We start from the raw sequence: 21,100 nt of genomic DNA, 5'->3' as shown, positions 1-21,100 counted from the left end.
CTAAAACAACGAAGCAATTTTAAACTTTTGTTTGAGAATTTCTAATCTAAAAACGAACATTTTTCTGTGAGTTCATTAACTACCCCGCGCGAGTAATAAAACACTTAATTAGTTGTTGATGACATAATAGCCAATATTGATTTTCGTGATTATACAGATAATTATAGTAGAACTTGAAAAAATGCTGTATACATATCATGAAGCAATATCGGCAATTTCGGTAAAATGGCTAGCACTAGGCCGGTGGCAAATTTGTACATGGTTGGCAGTGGAAGAGATAATGTGGTTGGACCTGATGAGGGTTGATATTGTTTTTGGTTGGTAATAAAATTCATCACTACAATAATTATTCTGCAGTTTTATGGCTTCATCTACCAGACTTTCATCCTCATCAGTTACGCATTCGGTGACTAAACTGATATAATCTTAATTTGCTTTGCCATGCTGCTCAGTCGGTGTATTAGCTATAATGAGTTTACCAGAAATTTCCCATTTATCCCAACCACAGACGAAAATTGCCTGCATTTCTAATATGACGATTTTATTGTGGATATAAATGAACAAAGCTATTTAACTTCGCGTTTTCGCGCGTTGTTTTGATAGTTCAGTTTCGCTCATTTAATTTTCGCGAGAGGATGACACCGCGAAAACGCGAAAGTTAGATGCCGCGAATACATAAGTGTCCTAGGGTAGGCATTTAGTTTGTGTTGTTCTACTAAATCAACGGCGAAGAAACACTTCAAAAAGGTGTGGGGTCTGTTCCTAGTGTCTACAGTCACTTCTAAGCCGACTGAGATAAAAAAAACACTAAAATTATGAGGAAAATATTAAAGATGACTCCTTTACTAAGGCAACCTGGAAAAAATAATTCTAAAAACTAGCAAGTAAGTAAGTGGGCTTTTGTGTTGTGAAAACCAACTGAAAATGTACCGCTATCCTAACAGGAACTTTGTCATTTTACATCAATATTCACCATAATTAAACCATAACTGTCACGTACAACATTTATCGTATTTACTAGGTAAATCAGACACGCTTATTCCGATTTTGTACTCAAAAATAAAGATTGGTCCACTAACCTTCAAAGTCATTAAGGCTTTTTTGAAGCGTTTCAATATCCGTCTCGAAAACAACACAATCGGCATTACAAGCTCCGCCCATAAATATGTGACGAAACCTAGCTTTTTCAGAAACGGAAGTTAGAGATGTTTAGTCCGATTTAGAATAATAGAGATGGGTGTCTTAAAACCCATTATTATCTAAATCCAGCCTGTAAAATAATCTCAGTCTTTCATGAAAGGTATATAAACTATTTAAAATTGCTCATAGCTTGTTACATGATGTTTAAATAGGCTGAACGCCAAGAAAAATTAGCTCAAAAAGCGCGGTTTTATCACAAGCTAGCGTTGTTATCACGCTTTTTGTAGCTCATTTTTAAATATGCAATGTTAAATATCTTATCTACCTTTCAGAAAAGACTGAGATTACATTTAAAGCTGAATTTAGATATTAATAGATTTTAAAACAACCAACTCTATTATTCTAAATCGGTCTAAACATCTCTACTTAACTTCCGTTCCTAAACAGCTAGGTTACGTCACATATTTATGGGCGGAGCTTGTTGTGCCGATCGTGCTGTTTTCGAGGCCGATATTAAAACGCTGTAAAAAGCCTTCATTACTCTGAAAGTTAGTTGATCAATCTTTATTTTGAGTACAAAATCAGAATAAGCGTGTCTGATTTACCTAGAAAATACAATAAAAGTTGTACGTGACAGTTATGGTTTAAGCCTTGAAACACTTTTGGTAGAGCCTACAGAGCTAACTGAACAAGCCATCAATGAGGTAACCTTACATTAATTTAATGTGACTAAAATCGAAACTGTCCTCGCGCTTTGGCTTTGGCTTTGACCTTGATCAAGGAAGCAAGGGCAATACTAAACAAAATGGATATGAAACAGGTTTATGTCGATGAAGTGACATGTTTGTCATTTAGGTAGTCTATGAGGCATCTGACCAAACAGGACTAACCAATAATATACGTATGTGTATGTGTAATCACCTGGTGAGCAAAGATTTTAACCCAGTATAGTCAGCTCCGATCACTTTATAAGTACTGGTACAATACTAATGGTGCATTTTTCATGTCAGTTGGAGTATGAGTGGTTACTTTTAGTGAAAAAACATGTTATTGGCATCTATATCACACACTAGTCAGTACTTTGCTCCAGTATTACAAATGAATATCACATTTACAACTGGAGCTGCTACGAAATCAAGATCTCTGTTCAGCATTGTTATGCCATAGAGACAGCTGCCACATTTGGTTCCCAGATGAAGGACTTGGAATGAAAGTACAGCTTGAATCATGTCATGCTCACCAGCATATCATAATGGGAATGTCAAAAGTGAGAAATCGCTGTTACCGTTACGTGATGCCTGTGGCAAACTACACATTAATTTTCTTAACAATATGATAATCTAAAAAACGATATTAGTTTTACGTTTATTTTTGTTGAAATGGTCCAATCGTAGCCATGATAAATAATGTGTACATTTTCGGTTTGAATTAAATATTGGATGATTCACAAACAGAAAACAACTCCTTATATACTAAACTTGCTCAATACATCACTTGTAACTTAAAAGATAGGGTGTAGTCGGGTAACTGAGTAGTCAGCAGCAATTCCATGCATTCTTTAATGATTCATGGCAGACTACTCCTAAGCTAATGGTGACATATAAGATTATATCCTTTCGCTATTTAGCCTGTCCTTTCCTATTAAACTGAAAGCTGATGGCATAGGAGCCAATGAACAACTGTACACATGCCCATTGATAGCTATAATCTAGAGTAAAATAACTAGTGCTTTGCATAATGGTATACTGAATAGACACATGAACCGCCCAAGTATTAACCCTTTTAACCCTGGCCATCCTTGTCAATGCGTGTCAGTACCCCTGGGCAATTTGTCCAACGATAGGAAGTTTTGAGACTTATTAAATATATCTAAATATGCTCATAATCCAATGATATTTGGTAGAATACCGGTAAAAAAGTCCAGCAACACACAGAAAATGTCTACAGAAGAAAAAGTGTGTTCAACGGTTCTTCGAGGTAAACCATGAAAATTTGTATGATTTCAACAACTTCTAAAAATCTTTACAGGGGCGTCATGTCATATTCATCGAATCGCACATTCATCCTCATTTTATGACTCGGAAGGCTCTGCAAAATTATGGTTAGCATCATATAATTCTTAGCTGCACCACAATCATCCATAACATACAAACAAAAGAGTCATACAAATTTTTCACCCGATATCATCCCAGAAAAACTGTTAATGTAATGAAAGAAGTAGATGAAGATATTTGAAAACGGTTAAAATGGAAGTAGAATATCTGGTCTAACGCCCTTTGCAAGAATGAATTTGATTGGTTTACGCTGTTACTTGGAAACAGCATTTGTTAAGAGAGCCATAAGGATGACGCTATTCCGACTGTTAGAGTTTCTGATACAACCTACGCAATGCCGGAATACTGGCCATCAAAGTTCAAAGGTTAACATTCGTATGTGTAGCCTTGTATGCATACGATTTCTGTGGTTATTCATAATAATCTATATATATATCTGCATATATACTTCTCAAAGTATGTCTGTCTGTGGATCGGTCATTCCAGTTATAGCTATAGCGTACGCTGATTATTTTACCGATGCGGCCACACATTATGATGCCCCTGCTAAGAAATATTTTTCGTAAGGTTCGATTACTATATCTGGGGTCAAGGCCAATTCTTCTCACGCGGACAATTATATTGAAATATTTTGGGACCAAAGTATATGCAACACAACGCTTCACAACCTTTTTTTATTAGGGCAAATTCGTTTGGCCCACGAAATCAACAATAATTTATCTCGAACTTGATAATGTACTGAACGTGTACCGATTATATACGTTATTAAAATATACACGTCACCCAACTCGCCATGGCAAGTTATCCGTATTCGTTATCCGTATTCGTTATCCAGTATCCGTTATTATAAATAATAAATGAAAAATAAACGTAAATGGTATAATTTCTGTTAAAAGTTTGAAGTTTACTAAAATACATACTAAAACTTTCTTCAAGTATGTGTCTAGTAAACTAAATTCATTCAAGTTATATTCAGTATTTATGTTACACGTCTGTCTCGAAGGTAAGAACTCTCTACATAGTACATTGTAATATTATATTATCTTGCAGATCATAACCACAAATTGCACTAAAGTCATTGTAGGTACCTATAGTTACTAAGGTTAACATATTGTTTTGTTACTATTTTTAATGATGAAGATTTTGATGATTTTTACCAGGTTATTGCATTAGATAATTACTATGGGTTTCTATACCACTCTATGTATGTCTATAGCCTACAATATTTTCGCATGCCAACACTGAAACGAACTAAAATCATATAATTGTATACCGAATAATTTTTCATTGTAACCATAGCAAAACAGATTATATTTAGCCATTACTCGCTAATGATTTCACATTTACATTTAAACACCTTTACATTTTTATTTTTCCTCCTAATTTATTTCAACAAAACACTTTAAAGTTACAAGTTTTAAATTTCATATCACGAGAAAAATATTTTTGTGCAGTTCAAATGAATTAAGAAAAAATAAAACAACTGTAAAGATTTTCAAAGTTAGAATAGTAAATGTTGTGTATGTTAAATAAAACCAATTTTTTTCCAAAGACTTTTTTATTACGCGGGCAACAGTAACACAGCTAGTATATATATAAATCCCTTAGCAACAGTAATACAGCTAGTATATATATAAATCCCTTAGCAACAGTAATACAGCTAGTATATATATAAATCCCTTAGCAACAGTAATACAGCTAGTATATATATAAATCCCTTAGCAACAGTAATACAGCTAGTATATATATAAATCCCTTAGCAACAGTAATACAGCTAGTATATATATAAATCCCTTAGCAACAGTAATACAGCTAGTATATATATAAATCCCTTAGCAACAGTAATACAGCTAGTATATATATAAATCCCTTAGCAACAGTAATACAGCTAGTATATATATAAATCCATTAGCAACAGTAATACAGCTAGTATATATATATAAATCCCTTAGCAACAGTAATACAGCTAGTGTGTATATATATATAAATCCCTTAGCAACAGTAATACAGCTAGTGTGTATATATATATATATATATATATATATCCCTCAAAAGTGAATGTCTTTCAGCCATTTTTATGTCAAGTTATAGCTATAAAGTTTTGGAAGCGGAAAAACTACTTCATACTGGAATTGAACTCAAAATCCCTGCTTCGGCAGACTGGCCTGCTATCCACTACACCATATGGCCTACTTGCCATACTTTGGAATAATGGTGCGCATAGTTATTGCACCAGTTAAAATACCATTGGTTGCTACTAGCACTCTTGAAGATCATGATTGCGTGAGAGATCATGACGCACAACATAACGAGTATGTATAAGCACCATTATCAGCACGGCTCTTATTATAGTAAAGATCAAGACTAGCTCAAGTTACTCAAATTCATTGGGTAAAAGAACTTAGTCCACTGGCAACTACATTTCCTGCCACTGTTTATACGCTGTTTTATTACCCATGCAATGCTGGGCATGCCGCTAGTCAATGTATATATACTCGACATGATGTAAAACTATGTAAAAGCAAAAGTAAATACGTATAAACAAACTTGGAAAAAAGTGGTTGTTTATTAGCACAAATGAATGTGAGCATAACTCGTAAGTTCAATTGTAATGTACAATTGTTATATTCAGTCACCAAAAATTTGAAACTATAAGGTCACACTGTTTCATTTGGAATGTGAATAATACCACGCATCTGGTGCTGACACTGCTCCCGTACAGTGCCACACTTGCGCTTTTGCTACGGTAATAGAGATATAATAGATATCATGTCTACAGACTTATCACCAAAGATGACAACCAGGTTTGTTAGAACCTATTGCAGTCAGTGATTGCCCTGAAGAGGATCACAAACACTCAGCACCTTTACACATGACTCCATCACAAACCATTATGTTAGAGCACTTCACAATGAGACCATGCGAGACTACACACATTAAACAGAAATAAACAGAATTGATGTTATAATCTAACAAAATCATCAATTAAAAGCCACATGCAAGCAGCTTTGATTGGTTCAAGAGCTGTCAGAGGAGTGAATTTGATTGGTTCAAGAGCTGTCAGATGAGTGAATTTGATTGGATCAAGAGCTGTCAGATGAGCGAATTAAGCCAGACAATTAATGCAGAAGTCGATTAGGCTGTGAATACAAATTAGGCTGTGAATACAAATTAGACGTGAATATTATTAGACGACCTACACCTCAGCCAATACCTTAAGCAAAGGGAGACAATTTACCTTCGATTGTCCTATCTGGTGATTCTGCAGACGAGAGGCAAGGTGTAAGAGGGACACGAGAAGACAAGTCACGCTTGAAATGAATAGTCATAGCATAGAGGGAGCGCGTATAACCAAACTTGCTCTTTAAACTTAACCAGATAAAACCTCACCTTTGTCCAAAACTCGTTCATGAGATTAAAGATTTATAACGCAAAGCAAGAGAATTTTTATTATCTAATTTACAGCGACACTGTCATTTACAGGATCTAAGGCTAGCAGCACTGACGATCATTCACCATAGCCCTACAGTAATGTGTCGACTAGCCGATAACCTGTTATTGGCTTTTGACCAATTTGTGTGACTGACAACTTGTTTCACAAGCGTGCACATCGACCAGTCTCCACTGCTGATTAGTAATACGGGCAAGATATAGTCGTCAATCCTAATGGTGATTAGCGCATGCTAGCATATTCTGCTTGGAAAAATGGAACTGCAATCAAACTGTTTTGATTGGTGGACACCAACCATCTGTTTGCAAACTGAACCATTTCAGACTGCAGCTTGGAAAAACTTCTTAAAAACATCTCAGTTGCTAAGAACAAGCTTTTCAAAATTTCAAAGCAGATGAAGACTGTGGCAAAATCAGTCAGATAAGATAACTCTGAAAGCTGTTTATAAAATGTCCTCGTATATATAAGACCTGCTACAAGGAGAGCTGTACGATAGCGCTAATGAGTGTCGGTGGAGAGCTGTCCGATAGCGCTCATGAGTGTCGGTAGAGAGCTGTGCGATAGCGCTCATGAGTGTCGGCGGAGAGCTGTGCGATAGCGCTCATGGGTGTCGGTGGGGAGCTGTCCGATGGCGCTCATGAGTGTCGGTTGAGAGCTGTCCGATAGCGCTAATGAGTGTCGGTAGAGAGCTGTCCGATAGCGCTCATGAGTGTCGGTGGAGAGCTGTCCGATAGCGCTCATGCGTGTCGGTGGAGAGCTGTCCGATAGCGCTAATGAGTGTCGGTAGAGAGCTGTGCGATAGCGCTCATGAGTGTCGGTGGAGAGCTGTGCGATAGCGCTCATGAGTGTCAGTAGAGAGCTGTCCGACAGCGCTCATGAGTGTCGGTGGTACAGTAAAAAGGTTTTATTCGTCACAATAAGGAAAATCTATAAACAAAATTTACTCTAAATAGGAAGGTAAAAATCCATGCTTTCGATGCATTAAATTCATAATACTCTACAGTTGCGTACGATGCGGAAGACATTTGGGGCAAGTCTTACACGAATGTTGGTCAATAACAGATCCCAGAAAGACAAAGTTACACATTTTCAACAACACAAAAATAAATCTGTACAACTGGAACTAGTTCTTGTGCACATTTCACATTTCGCTAACAAATGCCCAATAACAGACGGCACAATTTGAACGCACAGAGAGTTGATGCGCTCTAGCACAAAGTCGTCTACAAAGGGCTTGGCAGTGGTTACACCGAATTTACACACGCTATATTAACAGCTATCCTTCACAAACCAGCTCTAGCAGCACTAAATCAAACACTGAAAAATATACCAACCGCAAGCCTCTTCATAGAACCTTTGCGTTCTCAGCAAAGACTGACTTGCTCATACATGTCATACTGATGGCATGTAATTATCATGCCTGTCCCACTCTATAAGTGATAATCAAGCATGAGAAGCAGCTAGTAGAAGTGAGTTACCTTTGTCTTTCCAACTTGAAAGTTCTTATAGACGGAGTTGCTGTCCATAAGAGTGAGGAAAGCATCAACATCACTCCTCGTACTAAGCTTGCCTTTCGGTAGCAAGGCAGCGTACTTGTGGACAAAGTCCTGTGCCAAAAATACACAAATCAAACCTGTTCTATGGGAATAAAATGCTCTAAAACTACATGCAGAGTTGGTAAGTTAAAATACAATTTGAACAGCTGCAAGAAATTAATAACAAAAAACAGCAAATACACATTATTTTGCCTTGTCTATCCGGCATCCCCCAGGAAAAATCTGAACGTATCTCTTAAAAGAAAACATTCAGAGAAACTTGTTGGCAGGCAAAATAGTTCGAATCAAGTGCAAAAATTATATAGAAAAGGTCCACAAATGAAATATGGCTTACAATCAATGAATCCAAATTGCCTTCTCTTCTCACAACACGCAACAAGTACAGATGACAAGAGTCCGCGAGCTAGATAGTTCGTATTTTGCAGACTGTATAATAATTCTTAGACTCATGAATTTTAAAGCAAAGTTCAACAAAGCTCGGCCCATATCATTTAACCAAAGTAAACCATAGTTTACTCCAAATGCTCAAGTATTTTGTTAGAATAAAAAGAGTGAAGCTCTGGAAAAATAGCGGATGGGCAGTGAAAACCTCTCCATAGCCGCGACGGACTAACCTCGAACAAGACTCTGTAATTGTAGCCAGACTGGCGGAGTTTGACAGTCGCCAGCATGCCTGTGTACCTCAGCTGCCTCCTCACAAATTCATTGTCAAACTTGCACGGCGTTTTATCGATGTTCGACTTGATGCATCGTACAAAATATGGGTGAGATCGATCTAGGGTCTCCAGGAGGGACTGAAGAGATTTCTGTGAAAACGAAAAGGCTCCGAAATTATTGATTGGCTGAACAGTGACAGAAAGACAATATAGTATCCCATGACTACATGGAACATCACCGTATACAGTCCATGGAGATAGCAAACTTTTTTATAAACCTACAAAACCTTATAATCAGACTGCAAACTAGATGACTTATGAACCAATGTCCAAAATACTGTTCAATGTAAGCAAATATAATTATCTCTATGTATTTGAACTGGCAGTCACAGATTATCAGGGATGCAATACGTAACTGGGCGAAAACTAAACTGAAGTGTTGATTTAGCTTACTACGTTGTCATGCACTAGTTTCATTGATACGTATGCTACTATACACTAGCTTCATTGCTATGCTGTCATGCACTAGCTTCATTGCTATGCTGTCATGCACTAGTTTCATTGCTATGCTGCTATACACTAGGTTCATTATCGTATTGCTATGATCTTGAAAATCGCCAAAAATGATATAATTTATTCATGTTGATGCATAATCAGATTTATCCACTTCTGTGAAAGGTATATTTAGAGGAAAATTTTAAGCTCAGTGCAATCTTTCATCAAATATGAATGATCATTGTTATGGGCTCATAAAAATGATCATCTATATTTAGAATATGGCAATGCCCTTAGAATAAATGAAAATAGTTAGATGATACTTATGAAGGGGGAGGCAGACCAAGTTTTAAAGAGAAGATCAATCGTCAAACCGTCCAACAATAATAATGAATTATCCTGCAGTGTTCTAGAAATTATCCTGAAATGAGAACAGCTGGTCACAAGAGGGACCTTTATAGATTCAATTTAAAGCTGTACCTGAAACTGCAGACTAACACTTGGTGTCTTTGTCTTGGACGTCTCTCGATTTTTTACCTCTTGATATGTCTTGAACTGCTTGTAATCCTGGAAAGACCATCACACTTTATCAATTTAGTTGTCTGAAGTTGAGGTTAGAACGTGAATGCCTGGCATTGCTTGGGTAATAAAAGGTTTTTAGACAAAAACTTATTTTTATTTACAATGTACAAATGTACAAAATTTACCATTCTAATTTTCAAATTTCATATCAAGAGAGTACGATTTGTGCAGTTTAAATATATTAAGAGAAAAACAACACAACTGTAAAGGTGTTTAAATGTGAAATAATTAGCATGTAATGGCTAGATAGTCTGTTTTCTGCTGCAATAATTACTATTGAAAAATTATTAGACACTGATACAATTATTACAAACTGATAAAACAAAATAAAAACCATGAATGCCATAAAACCTCTTATTGAACGCCACCTCTACTTGAACGCCACCTCTAACTGACCGTCACTATGAGAGAAGGGTTAAAAAATAGATTGCCACTTTCTATTTGAGCGTCACCTCCATTTGGCTGCCACTATGACAATCTTTGATCTTTATGAACCCATAATATCAAGTGACCAATAGAAAAATGTCCCCAAAATCGTATTAATAATGGTACGTTTACATTAATAATAAATAATCAATTCTCTCGTTGTCCAACTCCATAGCTTTCGTTCTTTTCGTTAAAACTTCAGCAACCATATAGAAATAATTAATAACTGTGTCAGACTAATAGTAGTTCCTTGTTTAACGCAATCTTGATACTCCGAAGTACATGTATATAAAAACTGGTTTACATTTATGATGGTAGATGAACGACTAGTTTTAGGCCAAGGTTACGTTTAGTGAGAAAAACTTTTACGCGTTGTATTAGTGCTAATGAATGTGTAAAAGTGTTGCTCTGCCAAAAAATTGTTTAAAAACTAATATCGACTAGTTAAGCAATGCAGAAGAAGAGTTGAGGTCAGAAGACATTGTGGAAGGTATTGGACAACCAGAAGATGTTCGTTCCATCGGAAACAACAATCTGAACGCAGCTATCCAAGCAATCGATGCAAATATTTCTTTTGAAAAACCTTAATTTTTGTTACTGCATGTAATATAAGTATGGTTCATTTATGTTACTTGTTCATGAATATGCATTTGTAGCATTTGATAGATTATTATTATAAAACTTATAAATTTGCAGATTTATAGCATATTATTTAATAGCATCATTGCAATAATCTGATCTTAAAATTGATCGACGCTCCTAACTCCTCTTCGATTGCACATAAAACGCTAGTTTTGGCTGCAAATTGTAGCAAACATACCAATGAGCACAATGAGCTTTTATGCACATTGGTAAATACAGAAATGAAATAAATGTCTTCAAATTTAGAATTAAATAAAAATTGAAAGCTCTCACAAACTAGATTATCCCACGACCAAACAAGAGTGAAACGATTGATTGGGAGAATTATGATAAATGCACATGTGCACACAACTCTCGAAAAATCATCCGTTAACGGCCATCACCAAACCCTTGCAACGAAATCCTATCAACAAATTTAACTGTTTTTCAGTAAAGTCGTTTAAGTATAATAATGGTACAAAACGCATATAAACCTATTTAAATATGTTACCAAGCCTTTGAAAGGTTGACGCAAATACCTAAAACTAACCCATCTGATCGGATTATACATAAATAGACAGATTTATTAGGACGAAAATCGTCACAAAACGCTTGAAAAGCTCCGTTTAATAAAAGTTAAGACCGGAAATTGAAACGCCGAGCGACAGAGAATAGAACGATTAAGTCTTGCCACAAATCGCCACAAAACGCTTGAACAGCTTGGTTTATTAATAGTTTCGACCGACCTACGAAACGCCAAAAAAGCCGTGCGACAGATAGTAGAACTGTTTACTGTGTACTGTTTGTCTACTGTTGGAGGCGTAGACCGATTTACAGGTACGAAAATGTGGTACACAGTTTATCAGCTTACGTTTTTGTCCAATTACGGAAGGTTTTTCAAATTATCTAGAACATCAGCCAGATTTCTTTACATCTTATCTACAAGGTAGGGCGTTACTACAACGCCCTTTTATGACAAGAATATTTCTTTATTTCACTCCAGTTTGCATAAAACTTCCAGACGCGTAAATGCCAACGTTTGCTCTCTGTTACATATCGCTGTCAAAACCATTCTACATTCATCACAACACAACCAACTTTCAAACTGTATATTACACATCAGTTTGCCGTTTAACGTTTAATATTGCATTTCAGAGATATAATAAACATATTTCTTTATTGTTGGCATTGTTGTTGTTAGTTAAATTACGTACAGTAGGTTAGGTCTACAGCTTGAATTAATATTTATTTTATTATTGTAAAACGTAAGTTTGAGATAGTTAAATATTTATTTTATTAATATTTATTTCTGTTACATATCGTTGTCAAAACCGTTCTGCATTCAACACAACCAACTTTCAAACTGTATATTACAATATATTTTACTTGTAATATTGCATTTCAGAGCTATAATAAACATATTTCATTATTGCTGTTGTTAGTTAAATTACGTACAGTAGTTTAGGTCTACAGCTTGAATTAATATTTATTTTAACCAACCACCAACTTTCAAATTGTGTATTACACGGCAGCTTGCCATTTTACTTTTAATATTGCATTTCAATATAATAAAAGATTTAATAAACATATTTCATTATTGCTGTTGTTAGTTAAATTACGTACAGTAGGTTAGGTCTACGGCTTGAATTAATGTTTATTTTATTATTGTAAAACATAAGTTTGAGATAGTTAAATATTTATTTTATTAATATTTATTTCTGTTACATATCGCTGTCAAAACCGTTCTACATTCAACATAACCAACTTTCAAACTGTATATTACAATATATTTTACTTTTAACATTGCATTTCAGATATGTAATAAACATATTTGATTATTGCTGTTGTTAGTTTAATTACTTACAGTAATTTAGGTCTACAGCTTGAATTAATATTTATTTTAACCAACAAACAACTTTCAAATTGTATATTACACGGCAGCTTGCCATTTACTTTTAATATTGCATTTCAATATAATAAGAGATATAATAAACATATATCATTATTGTTGTTGTTATTTAAATTACGTACAGTAGTTTGAGTCTACAGCTTGAATTAATATTTATTTTATTATTGTAAAACTTAAGTTTGAGATAGTTAATTATTTATTTTATTAATATTTATTTCTGTTACATTTCTGTTATTTCTGTTGCGCCTTTTTAGAGTCGTGCTCCCTCAAATTTATTTTATATCATCTCAAACAAGTCTCATTTACATTATACTCTGTCAATTCCTGCTGAGAACTACTTTTTCGACGACCAACAGTACCCTTTCTTTTTTCCATTACTACTTTGGTCGTGGGCTGTATGACAGTGGAATTTCTAGTCTAAAATAATGCCTGTTCAAGATCCCCATTTCTGGCAGTAGACCATGCTTTAATATAGCTTTATTTCTGGCAGTAGACCATGCGTTAATATAGCTTTATTTCTGGCAGTAGACCATGCTTTAATATAGCTTTATTTCTGGCAGTAGACCATGCTTTAATATAGCTTATGGTTAATATGGTATGTTTATAACATCATATATCATAAGTCTATGTTATGTGTATTATGCATATTATATGTCCATGTTATGGTATGTTTATAACGCCATATATCGTAAGTCTATGTTATGTGTATTATGTATGTTATATGTCCATGTTATGGTATGTTTATAACATCATATATAGTAAGTCTATGTTATGTGTATTATGTATGTTACATGTCCAGGTTATGGTATGTTTATAACATCATATATCATAAGTCTGTTATGTGTATTATGTATGTTATATGTCCATGTTATGGTATGTTTATAACATCATATATCGTAAGTCTATGTTATGTGTATTATGTATGTTATATGTCCATGTTATGGTATGTTTATAACATCATATATCGTAAGTCTATGTTATGTGTATTATGTATGTTACATGTCCATGTTATGGTATGTTTATAACATCATATATCCTAAGTCTATGTTATGCGTATTATGTATGTTATATGTCCATGTTATGGTAAGTTTATAACATCATATATCGTAAGTCTATGTTATGTGTATTATGTATGTTATATGTCCATGTTATGGTATGTTTATAACATCATATATAGTAAGTCTATGTTATGTGTATTATGTATGTTACATGTCCAGGTTATGGTATGTTTATAACATCATATATCATAAGTCTGTTATGTGTATTATGTATGTTATATGTCCATGCTATGGTATGTTTATAACATCATATATCATAAGTCTGTTATGTGTATTATGTATGTTATATGTCCATGTTATGGTATGTTTATAACATCATATATCGTAAGTCTATGTTATGTGTATTATGTATGTTATATGTCCATGTTATGGTATGTTTATAACATCATATATCGTAAGTCTATGTTATGTGTATTATGTATGTTACATGTCCATGTTATGGTATGTTTATAACATCATATATCATAAGTCTGTTATGTGTATTATGTATGTTATATGTCCATGTTATGGTATGTTTATAACATCATATATCCTAAGTCTATGTTATGCGTATTATGTATGTTATATGTCCATGTTATGGTAAGTTTATAACATCATATATCGTAAGTCTATGTTATGTGTATTATGTATGTTATATGTCCATGTTATGGTATGTTTACGCTTTGCCAAAAAAGTGACTGCCTATGTCCCAGTCATATAGAACTTGTATCACTCAAGTTTTCTCTCTAAAACTGGTTCTTTCATCTTTTAACATCCAAATCAATGCTGAACCCCGAATTATCAGGATTATAGGATTATATTTGGTATAAAATGATGTAATCCTAAAATGCAGCCAGTTAACCTTACAACGTACATTCAGCCACTATCCTAATCTTTCAATGTGTAAATATTAAAAATAGTCGGTGATTTTGCTTAAAAAACTGCAACGTCTAAAATTTCAACTATAAACATTCAATATGGCTGCACAGGCAATGAAAAATACAGCTTTTCTATAAGCAAGATACCTCACTTGATAAAAATATTTCGATAAATATTCGGTTAAAATGCAGCCAGCTTGTCAATTTCTATATTCTTGCGCATACTCAACCTGCGACTTCTCTCATGTGACATGTTCAAACTCGACTAATTAATGGTAAAATGACCTAAAATATGACTCAAACTGAGAGCTTGGTGCGTTTATATACTATAAACACACCTTGTATTTCTTACGCCTGGCGCTTGTCTTTCGTTTGGTTTTCTTTGCTGTTGTGTGGATGAATGAGCCCTGGTCATCAGGTTCGGGGTAGCTCGACTCCGTCTCGGAGTTATCTGACCATGGAAGATTTCTACAGATGTAGAGTAAGATGAAGAGAAATGAAAAAGCATGCAACAGCTATTACACCAGTGATGTATACAAACAAACATGCATGCTCATATATGATAACAAGAAAAAGGCATGAATTAGTTATCAGGATTACAAACAAAATAAAAAGCTTACGTTACAAAGCAAATCTTGGAGCTTTAATATTTCTAGCGTATTTCAGACTCTATAATTAATCCAGCAGTACCAGCCAGACAAGTATAATTAATCCATCAGTATCAGCCAGACAAGTATAATTAATCCATCAGTATCAGCCAGACAAGTATAATTAATCCAGCAGTATCAGCCAGACAAGTATAATTAATCCATCAGTACCAGCCAGACAAGTATAATTAATCCATCAGTACCAGCCAGACAAGTATAATTAATCCATCAGCACCAGCCAGACAAGTATAATTAATCCATCAGTACCAGCCAGACAAGTATAATTAATCCATCAGTACCAGCCAGACAAGTATAATTAATCCATCAGTACCAGCCAGACCAAGTATAATTAATCCATCAGTATCAGCCAGACAAGTATAATTAATCCATCAGTATCAGCCAGACAAGTAGTGGCAATTGGTCACGTGGCTGCATTGGTAGTTAATAAACAATTAAAAATATATAACAAACCATATGGATACCAACAGACATGACCCTACCTTTAGTATGGTCATGACTGTTGGTTTCCATTTTAATAAGCAAAAAGCAGCAAGTTTGAACTGTTGCATTAAAGGTTGACTTGCAACAAAATTCACATTACAGTTATTTGGTATCAAAAGGTTCACCATGTCTCACTCTGTTGTGTTGTAGGTGCCAAATATGTGGAAATGTGATTACAAGCTCTTAAAAGCTTGAAAACGAAAAGTTAATCGCCGCCATGACGAAAACGCCGTAGGCTGGAATCCCTTTACAGAGGAGAGATGATGTTACAATCAGGCTACACTGCTAAAACAATTTTGGCACAGGGAACTGTATTGACATGCAATTAAATTGCTGCCATGAACAAAAATGACAAACAATCATAGATACAACTCGGATACTTGAAATTGAAAATGTGATGAATAAAACCTACAATAGATTTTCTGACAGAGGTTTTGAAAATACGATTTCTGAAAACCACTGAAGTCAACCAGAAGCCATCACTCGCCAAGACTTGCCTAACCAAGCAGCCCGTGATAGGGGAGGGGTAATGAGTAAATGCACAGTATCCCGTTTAAAAAATAAATATAATGGTTTGGTGTACCAAGCCTCCCAAAGGTCCAAAATTTACTAAAGATACATACGTATGTTCCCGGGTCTTCTGTGTGACTGAGGTTTTCCTTCGAATATTTCCTATCTTATTCCCTGAAATCATCGTAAACGTTGATACAAGCAATCAATGCGATTAGCTAGGAATGAACAACACCATATACACACCTGAGGACACTTGTCAAATTTGCACAGTTTCTGTCAATCAAAACCGCAAAAAAAAGCGAGGTGTAGAGGTATATATTAGAACAAAAGGCGAGGGTGCAGCCAATGAAATAATAACTATTAGAAAAGCGATGGGATAATAGAAGTATGTCATCAAATACAATGCGTGTGCTCTTAATAAACTGAATTGCTATGTTAAAAGTTATGGCAAAGCAACAACATGAATGCGTATGCGTGCTGGTAAGAACACAGGCTATGTCAGCATTCAGGGCTACTAAATCTAGAACAAAATGGGATAAGAAAAAGGCTATTGGCCCTTCTATTTGTTTGCAAGGATAGAAACACTTGTAAGTAGGTGTTGTGGTTGTTGTGCTAAAAATCAGCATGCCAATTTTTTATGACTGCCAATTATAGAAAATTCACCAAAGAGGATATAAGAATTCGGAGTTGGAGAGAAGCCGACCAAGTCAGCGAAGAATTGCCCAGGCAAACAGCTTGACCACCAGAAGGGCAAATCATATTAGACAGCAACCTTTGACCCTGAGTGTAGTTAGAAAGCAATCAGAAACCGATGAAGACAAGCGGGCTAGGCAGCTAGGCAGCACTCGCGTTAATGTGCAGGGAATTACAAAGCAATGAGTTGAACGCTTTCACCCGTACATTGCTCTATGAGGACATGAGCGCTGTCAATGTGTGCCAAGTGACCTAGTCAGAAACCATGTCAGGGTAATGGTCGAAGAGGGGAACGAGGGAGGACATCCTACTCAATAAATTGAATGCTAGCTCAAATAAATCCTATGATGACTGAACATCTTCAGTTGATAATGCTAAAGTTAAAATGGGTACTTAACTTTCATGGCCTTGAGAAACTGCCAATTTTATTAAATTTGGTAAATAAAAGAGAAATGACGGAAATTTGCAATGCTTATTATTTGATCCCAGCCTAGCTCGGAAAAAGGTTTTAGTCTAAGCAGATTTATAATAGCACAAGAACTGGTGGCATCACGCCCCATACACCTAGCACGCCTACCTAGCCTTAGTGAAACTGCCCTAGCCTTAGGAGCTGTTCAGTGGCAAAGGAGACTAGTGACCTCACAGCCCGTACACCTAGTACTTTACTGCACTCACCTCCTCGGTCATGGAACGTTTTTCCAGCCTTTACAAATGCATTGACACATTTCATACAGAGGCGAACGTAAGACCAACGCAGCATTGCAACCGGGTCACAGCCTGGAATAGTTGACAAGCAATTCATTCTAATGCTCTCACCACCGCCAGCGACTGACCGTCGGTGACTGCGCTAACACATTCGGTCTGTTACCCTAACTCGCATATAGATGGCCTATCAGTATATAAATGATTTGACATTATTTTTGTTGTCCCCCACATGATTTTTTTTCATTTTCCATACCTTGTAAAGCAAACACAAAATGCATCATTACTTCTTATGGTGGCCGAATTTCTCAAGTATGTTATGATTTACTGGCAACATGCACAACATAATACAGCCAACAATAAAGGTATAAGGCGCAATACATGCAACCACGCAGGAGATTTTATCACAGACGGTAGCATGCATGAAAGGAAGGGACGATAATTAGAAAGTATACAACATCGTGCACAGAATGACGAGAGAATGGTGGAAAATAACAAGAACACTTTAGGCAGAAAGAAAGATAAAAGATGGAATGTAAGCAAATGGAGACACAAACACAGAAATGTGTTCCAGTTAATTGGTTCAGTTTATCGAAATAGTTCCCCTTGTCTAGTCACCATAGCAACTATTAGATAAAGCAGGTGGGAAGACATCACACCGAGTGTAGAGGTAGTGGATATTATAACTGTGATAGCTGTTTAACTGATGGCAGCGTTATTTGAGCTGTCAGGATGAGAGAAGTGAGTAGTGTAGCCACATTAGTACGACTATGTGGCTACAAAAACAGAACTACAAAACAGAACTACGTAATAACTAGCTAAGAATACAGACTGAGTCTAGAAGAAGGAAGGGAGGAGTGCTACGTCTCGTATGCTAAAGTCTATAGACTAAAAGCTAGTATAGCGACGAGTCAAGATGGGGAGAGGGAGTAACAGCTCTAGTATGGTTACTGGTTTAGGAGCTGAGCAGCTAGGTCTCAGCTAGGACTCACCTACAAGCTCTCTCACAAACCCTGTGTTGCTGTTCTTCAAGACTGACACAAGATCTGCATGAATCAGGTCACTGTTCTTCTCACGGAAATCCTATAGTAGAATGAGACTAGTTTTAATTTTAATATTCTGAAAATGTTACTGATTTACTTCAAATTTAATACAAACTTAAGGTAGAAGCACACTATAGGGTTGTCTACTCAGGCTAAGCAATATGAGCCCAGACTATCTGATGCTTAAAGCAAATCTATACATATAAATCTCAAAGTTTGCCGTTATCTATCATCGTATGCTCGGATGTCTGCCTGTCCAGTATAGTTATCTATCATCGTATGCTCGGATGTCTGCCTGTCCAGTATAGTTATCTATCATCGTATGCTCGGATGTCTGCCTGTCCAGTATAGTTATCTATCATCGTATGCTCGGATGTCTGCCTGTCCAGTATAGTTATCTATCATCGTATGCTCGGATGTCTGCCTGTCCAGTATAGTTATCTATCATCGTATGCTCGGATGTCTGCCTGTCCAGTATAGTTATCTATCATCGTATGCTCGGATGTCTGCCTGTCCAGTATAGTTATCTATCATCGTATGCTCGGATGTCTGCCTGTCCAGTATAGTTATCTATCATCGTATGCTCGGATGTCTGCCTGTCCAGTATAGTTATCTATCATCGTATGCTCGGATGTCTGCCTGTCCAGTATAGTTATCTATCATCGTATGCTCGGATGTCTGCCTGTCCAGTATAGTTATCTATCATCGTATGCTCGGATGTCTGCCTGTCCAGTATAGTTATCTATCATCGTATGCTCGGATGTCTGCCTGTCCAGTATAGTTATCTATCATCGTATGCTCGGATGTCTGCCTGTCCAGTATAGTTATCTATCATCGTATGCTCGGATGTCTGCCTGTCCAGTATAGTTATCTATCATCGTATGCTCGGATGTCTGCCTGTCCAGTATAGTTATCTATCATCGTATGCTCGGATGTCTGCCTGTCCAGTATAGTTATCTATCATCGTATGCTCGGATGTCTGCCTGTCCAGTATAGTTATCTATCATCGTATGCTCGGATGTCTGCCTGTCCAGTATAGTTATCTATCATCGTATGCTCGGATGTCTGCCTGTCCAGTATAGTTATCTATCATCGTATGCTCGGATGTCTGCCTGTCCAGTATAGTTATCTATCATCGTATGCTCGGATGTCTGCCTGTCCAGTATAGTTATCTATCATCGTATGCTCGGATGTCTGCCTGTCCAGTATAGTTATCTATCATCGTATGCTCGGATGTCTGCCTGTCCAGTATAGTTATCTATCATCGTATGCTCGGATGTCTGCCTGTCCAGTATAGTTATCTATCATCGTATGCTCGGATGTCTGCCTGTCCAGTATAGTTATCTATCATCGTATGCTCGGATGTCTGCCTGTCCAGTATAGTTATTTATCATCGTATGCTCGGATGTCTGCCTGTCCAGTATAGTTATCTATCATCGTATGCTCGGATGTCTGCCTGTCCAGTATAGTTATCTATCATCGTATGCTCGGATGTCTGCCTGTCCAGTATAGTTATCTATCATCGTATGCTCGGATGTCTGCCTGTCCAGTATAGTTATCTATCATCGTATGCTCGGATGTCTGCCTGTCCAGTATAGTTATTTATCATCGTATGCTCGGATGTCTGCCTGTCCAGTATAGTTATCTATCATCGTATGCTCGGATGTCTGCCTGTCCAGTATAGTTATCTATCATCGTATGCTCGGATGTCTGCCTGTCCAGTATAGTTATCTATCATCGTATGCTCGGATGTCTGCCTGTCCAGTATAGTTATTTATCATCGTATGCTCGGATGTCTGCCTGTCCAGTATAGTTATCTATCATCGTATGCTCGGATGTCTGCCTGTCCAGTATAGTTATCTATCATCGTATGCTCGGATGTCTGCCTGTCCAGTATAGTTATCTATCATCGTATGCTCGGATGTCTGCCTGTCCAGTATAGTTATCTATCATCGTATGCTCGGATGTCTGCCTGTCCAGTATAGTTATCTATCATCTTATGCTCGGATGTCTGCCTGTCCAGTATAGTTATCTATCATCGTATGCTCGGATGTCTGCCTGTCCAGTATAGTTATCTATCATCTTATGCTCGGATGTCTGCCTGTCCAGTATAGTTATCTATCATCGTATGCTCGGATGTCTGCCTGTCCAGTATAGTTATCTATCATCGTATGCTCGGATGTCTGCCTGTCCAGT

At 36.4% G+C, this 21,100-nt stretch overlaps 1 protein-coding gene across 6 annotated transcripts in view; it reads right to left on the bottom strand.

Moving 5' to 3' along the window:
- Window positions 1-21,100, bottom strand: part of LOC137392310 (unconventional myosin-IXb-like) — a 119,468-nt gene that overhangs the window by 47,747 nt on the left and 50,621 nt on the right. For 4 of the 6 annotated variants that reach the window (XM_068078983.1, XM_068078982.1, XM_068078988.1 and 1 more), the window contains exons 15-22: window positions 18,854-18,944; window positions 17,835-17,936; window positions 16,577-16,637; window positions 15,144-15,273; window positions 9,833-9,919; window positions 8,816-9,007; window positions 8,124-8,252; window positions 6,433-6,456 (exon numbers count right to left, since the gene is read on the bottom strand). In XM_068078983.1, coding sequence (XP_067935084.1) covers window positions 6,433-6,456; window positions 8,124-8,252; window positions 8,816-9,007; window positions 9,833-9,919; window positions 15,144-15,273; window positions 16,577-16,637; window positions 17,835-17,936; window positions 18,854-18,944 — 816 coding nt within the window. The remainder of the gene's footprint in view (window positions 1-6,432; window positions 6,457-8,123; window positions 8,253-8,815; window positions 9,008-9,832; window positions 9,920-15,143; window positions 15,274-16,576; window positions 16,638-17,834; window positions 17,937-18,853; window positions 18,945-21,100) is intronic. The other 2 variants (XM_068078986.1, XM_068078987.1) reach the window with 2 other exon arrangements.

This window comes from Watersipora subatra, chromosome 3 (genome assembly GCF_963576615.1).
Source record: "Watersipora subatra chromosome 3, tzWatSuba1.1, whole genome shotgun sequence".
Lineage (NCBI taxonomy): Eukaryota > Metazoa > Bryozoa > Gymnolaemata > Cheilostomatida > Watersiporidae > Watersipora > Watersipora subatra.
This window is presented reverse-complemented; position numbering and strand designations above follow the sequence as displayed.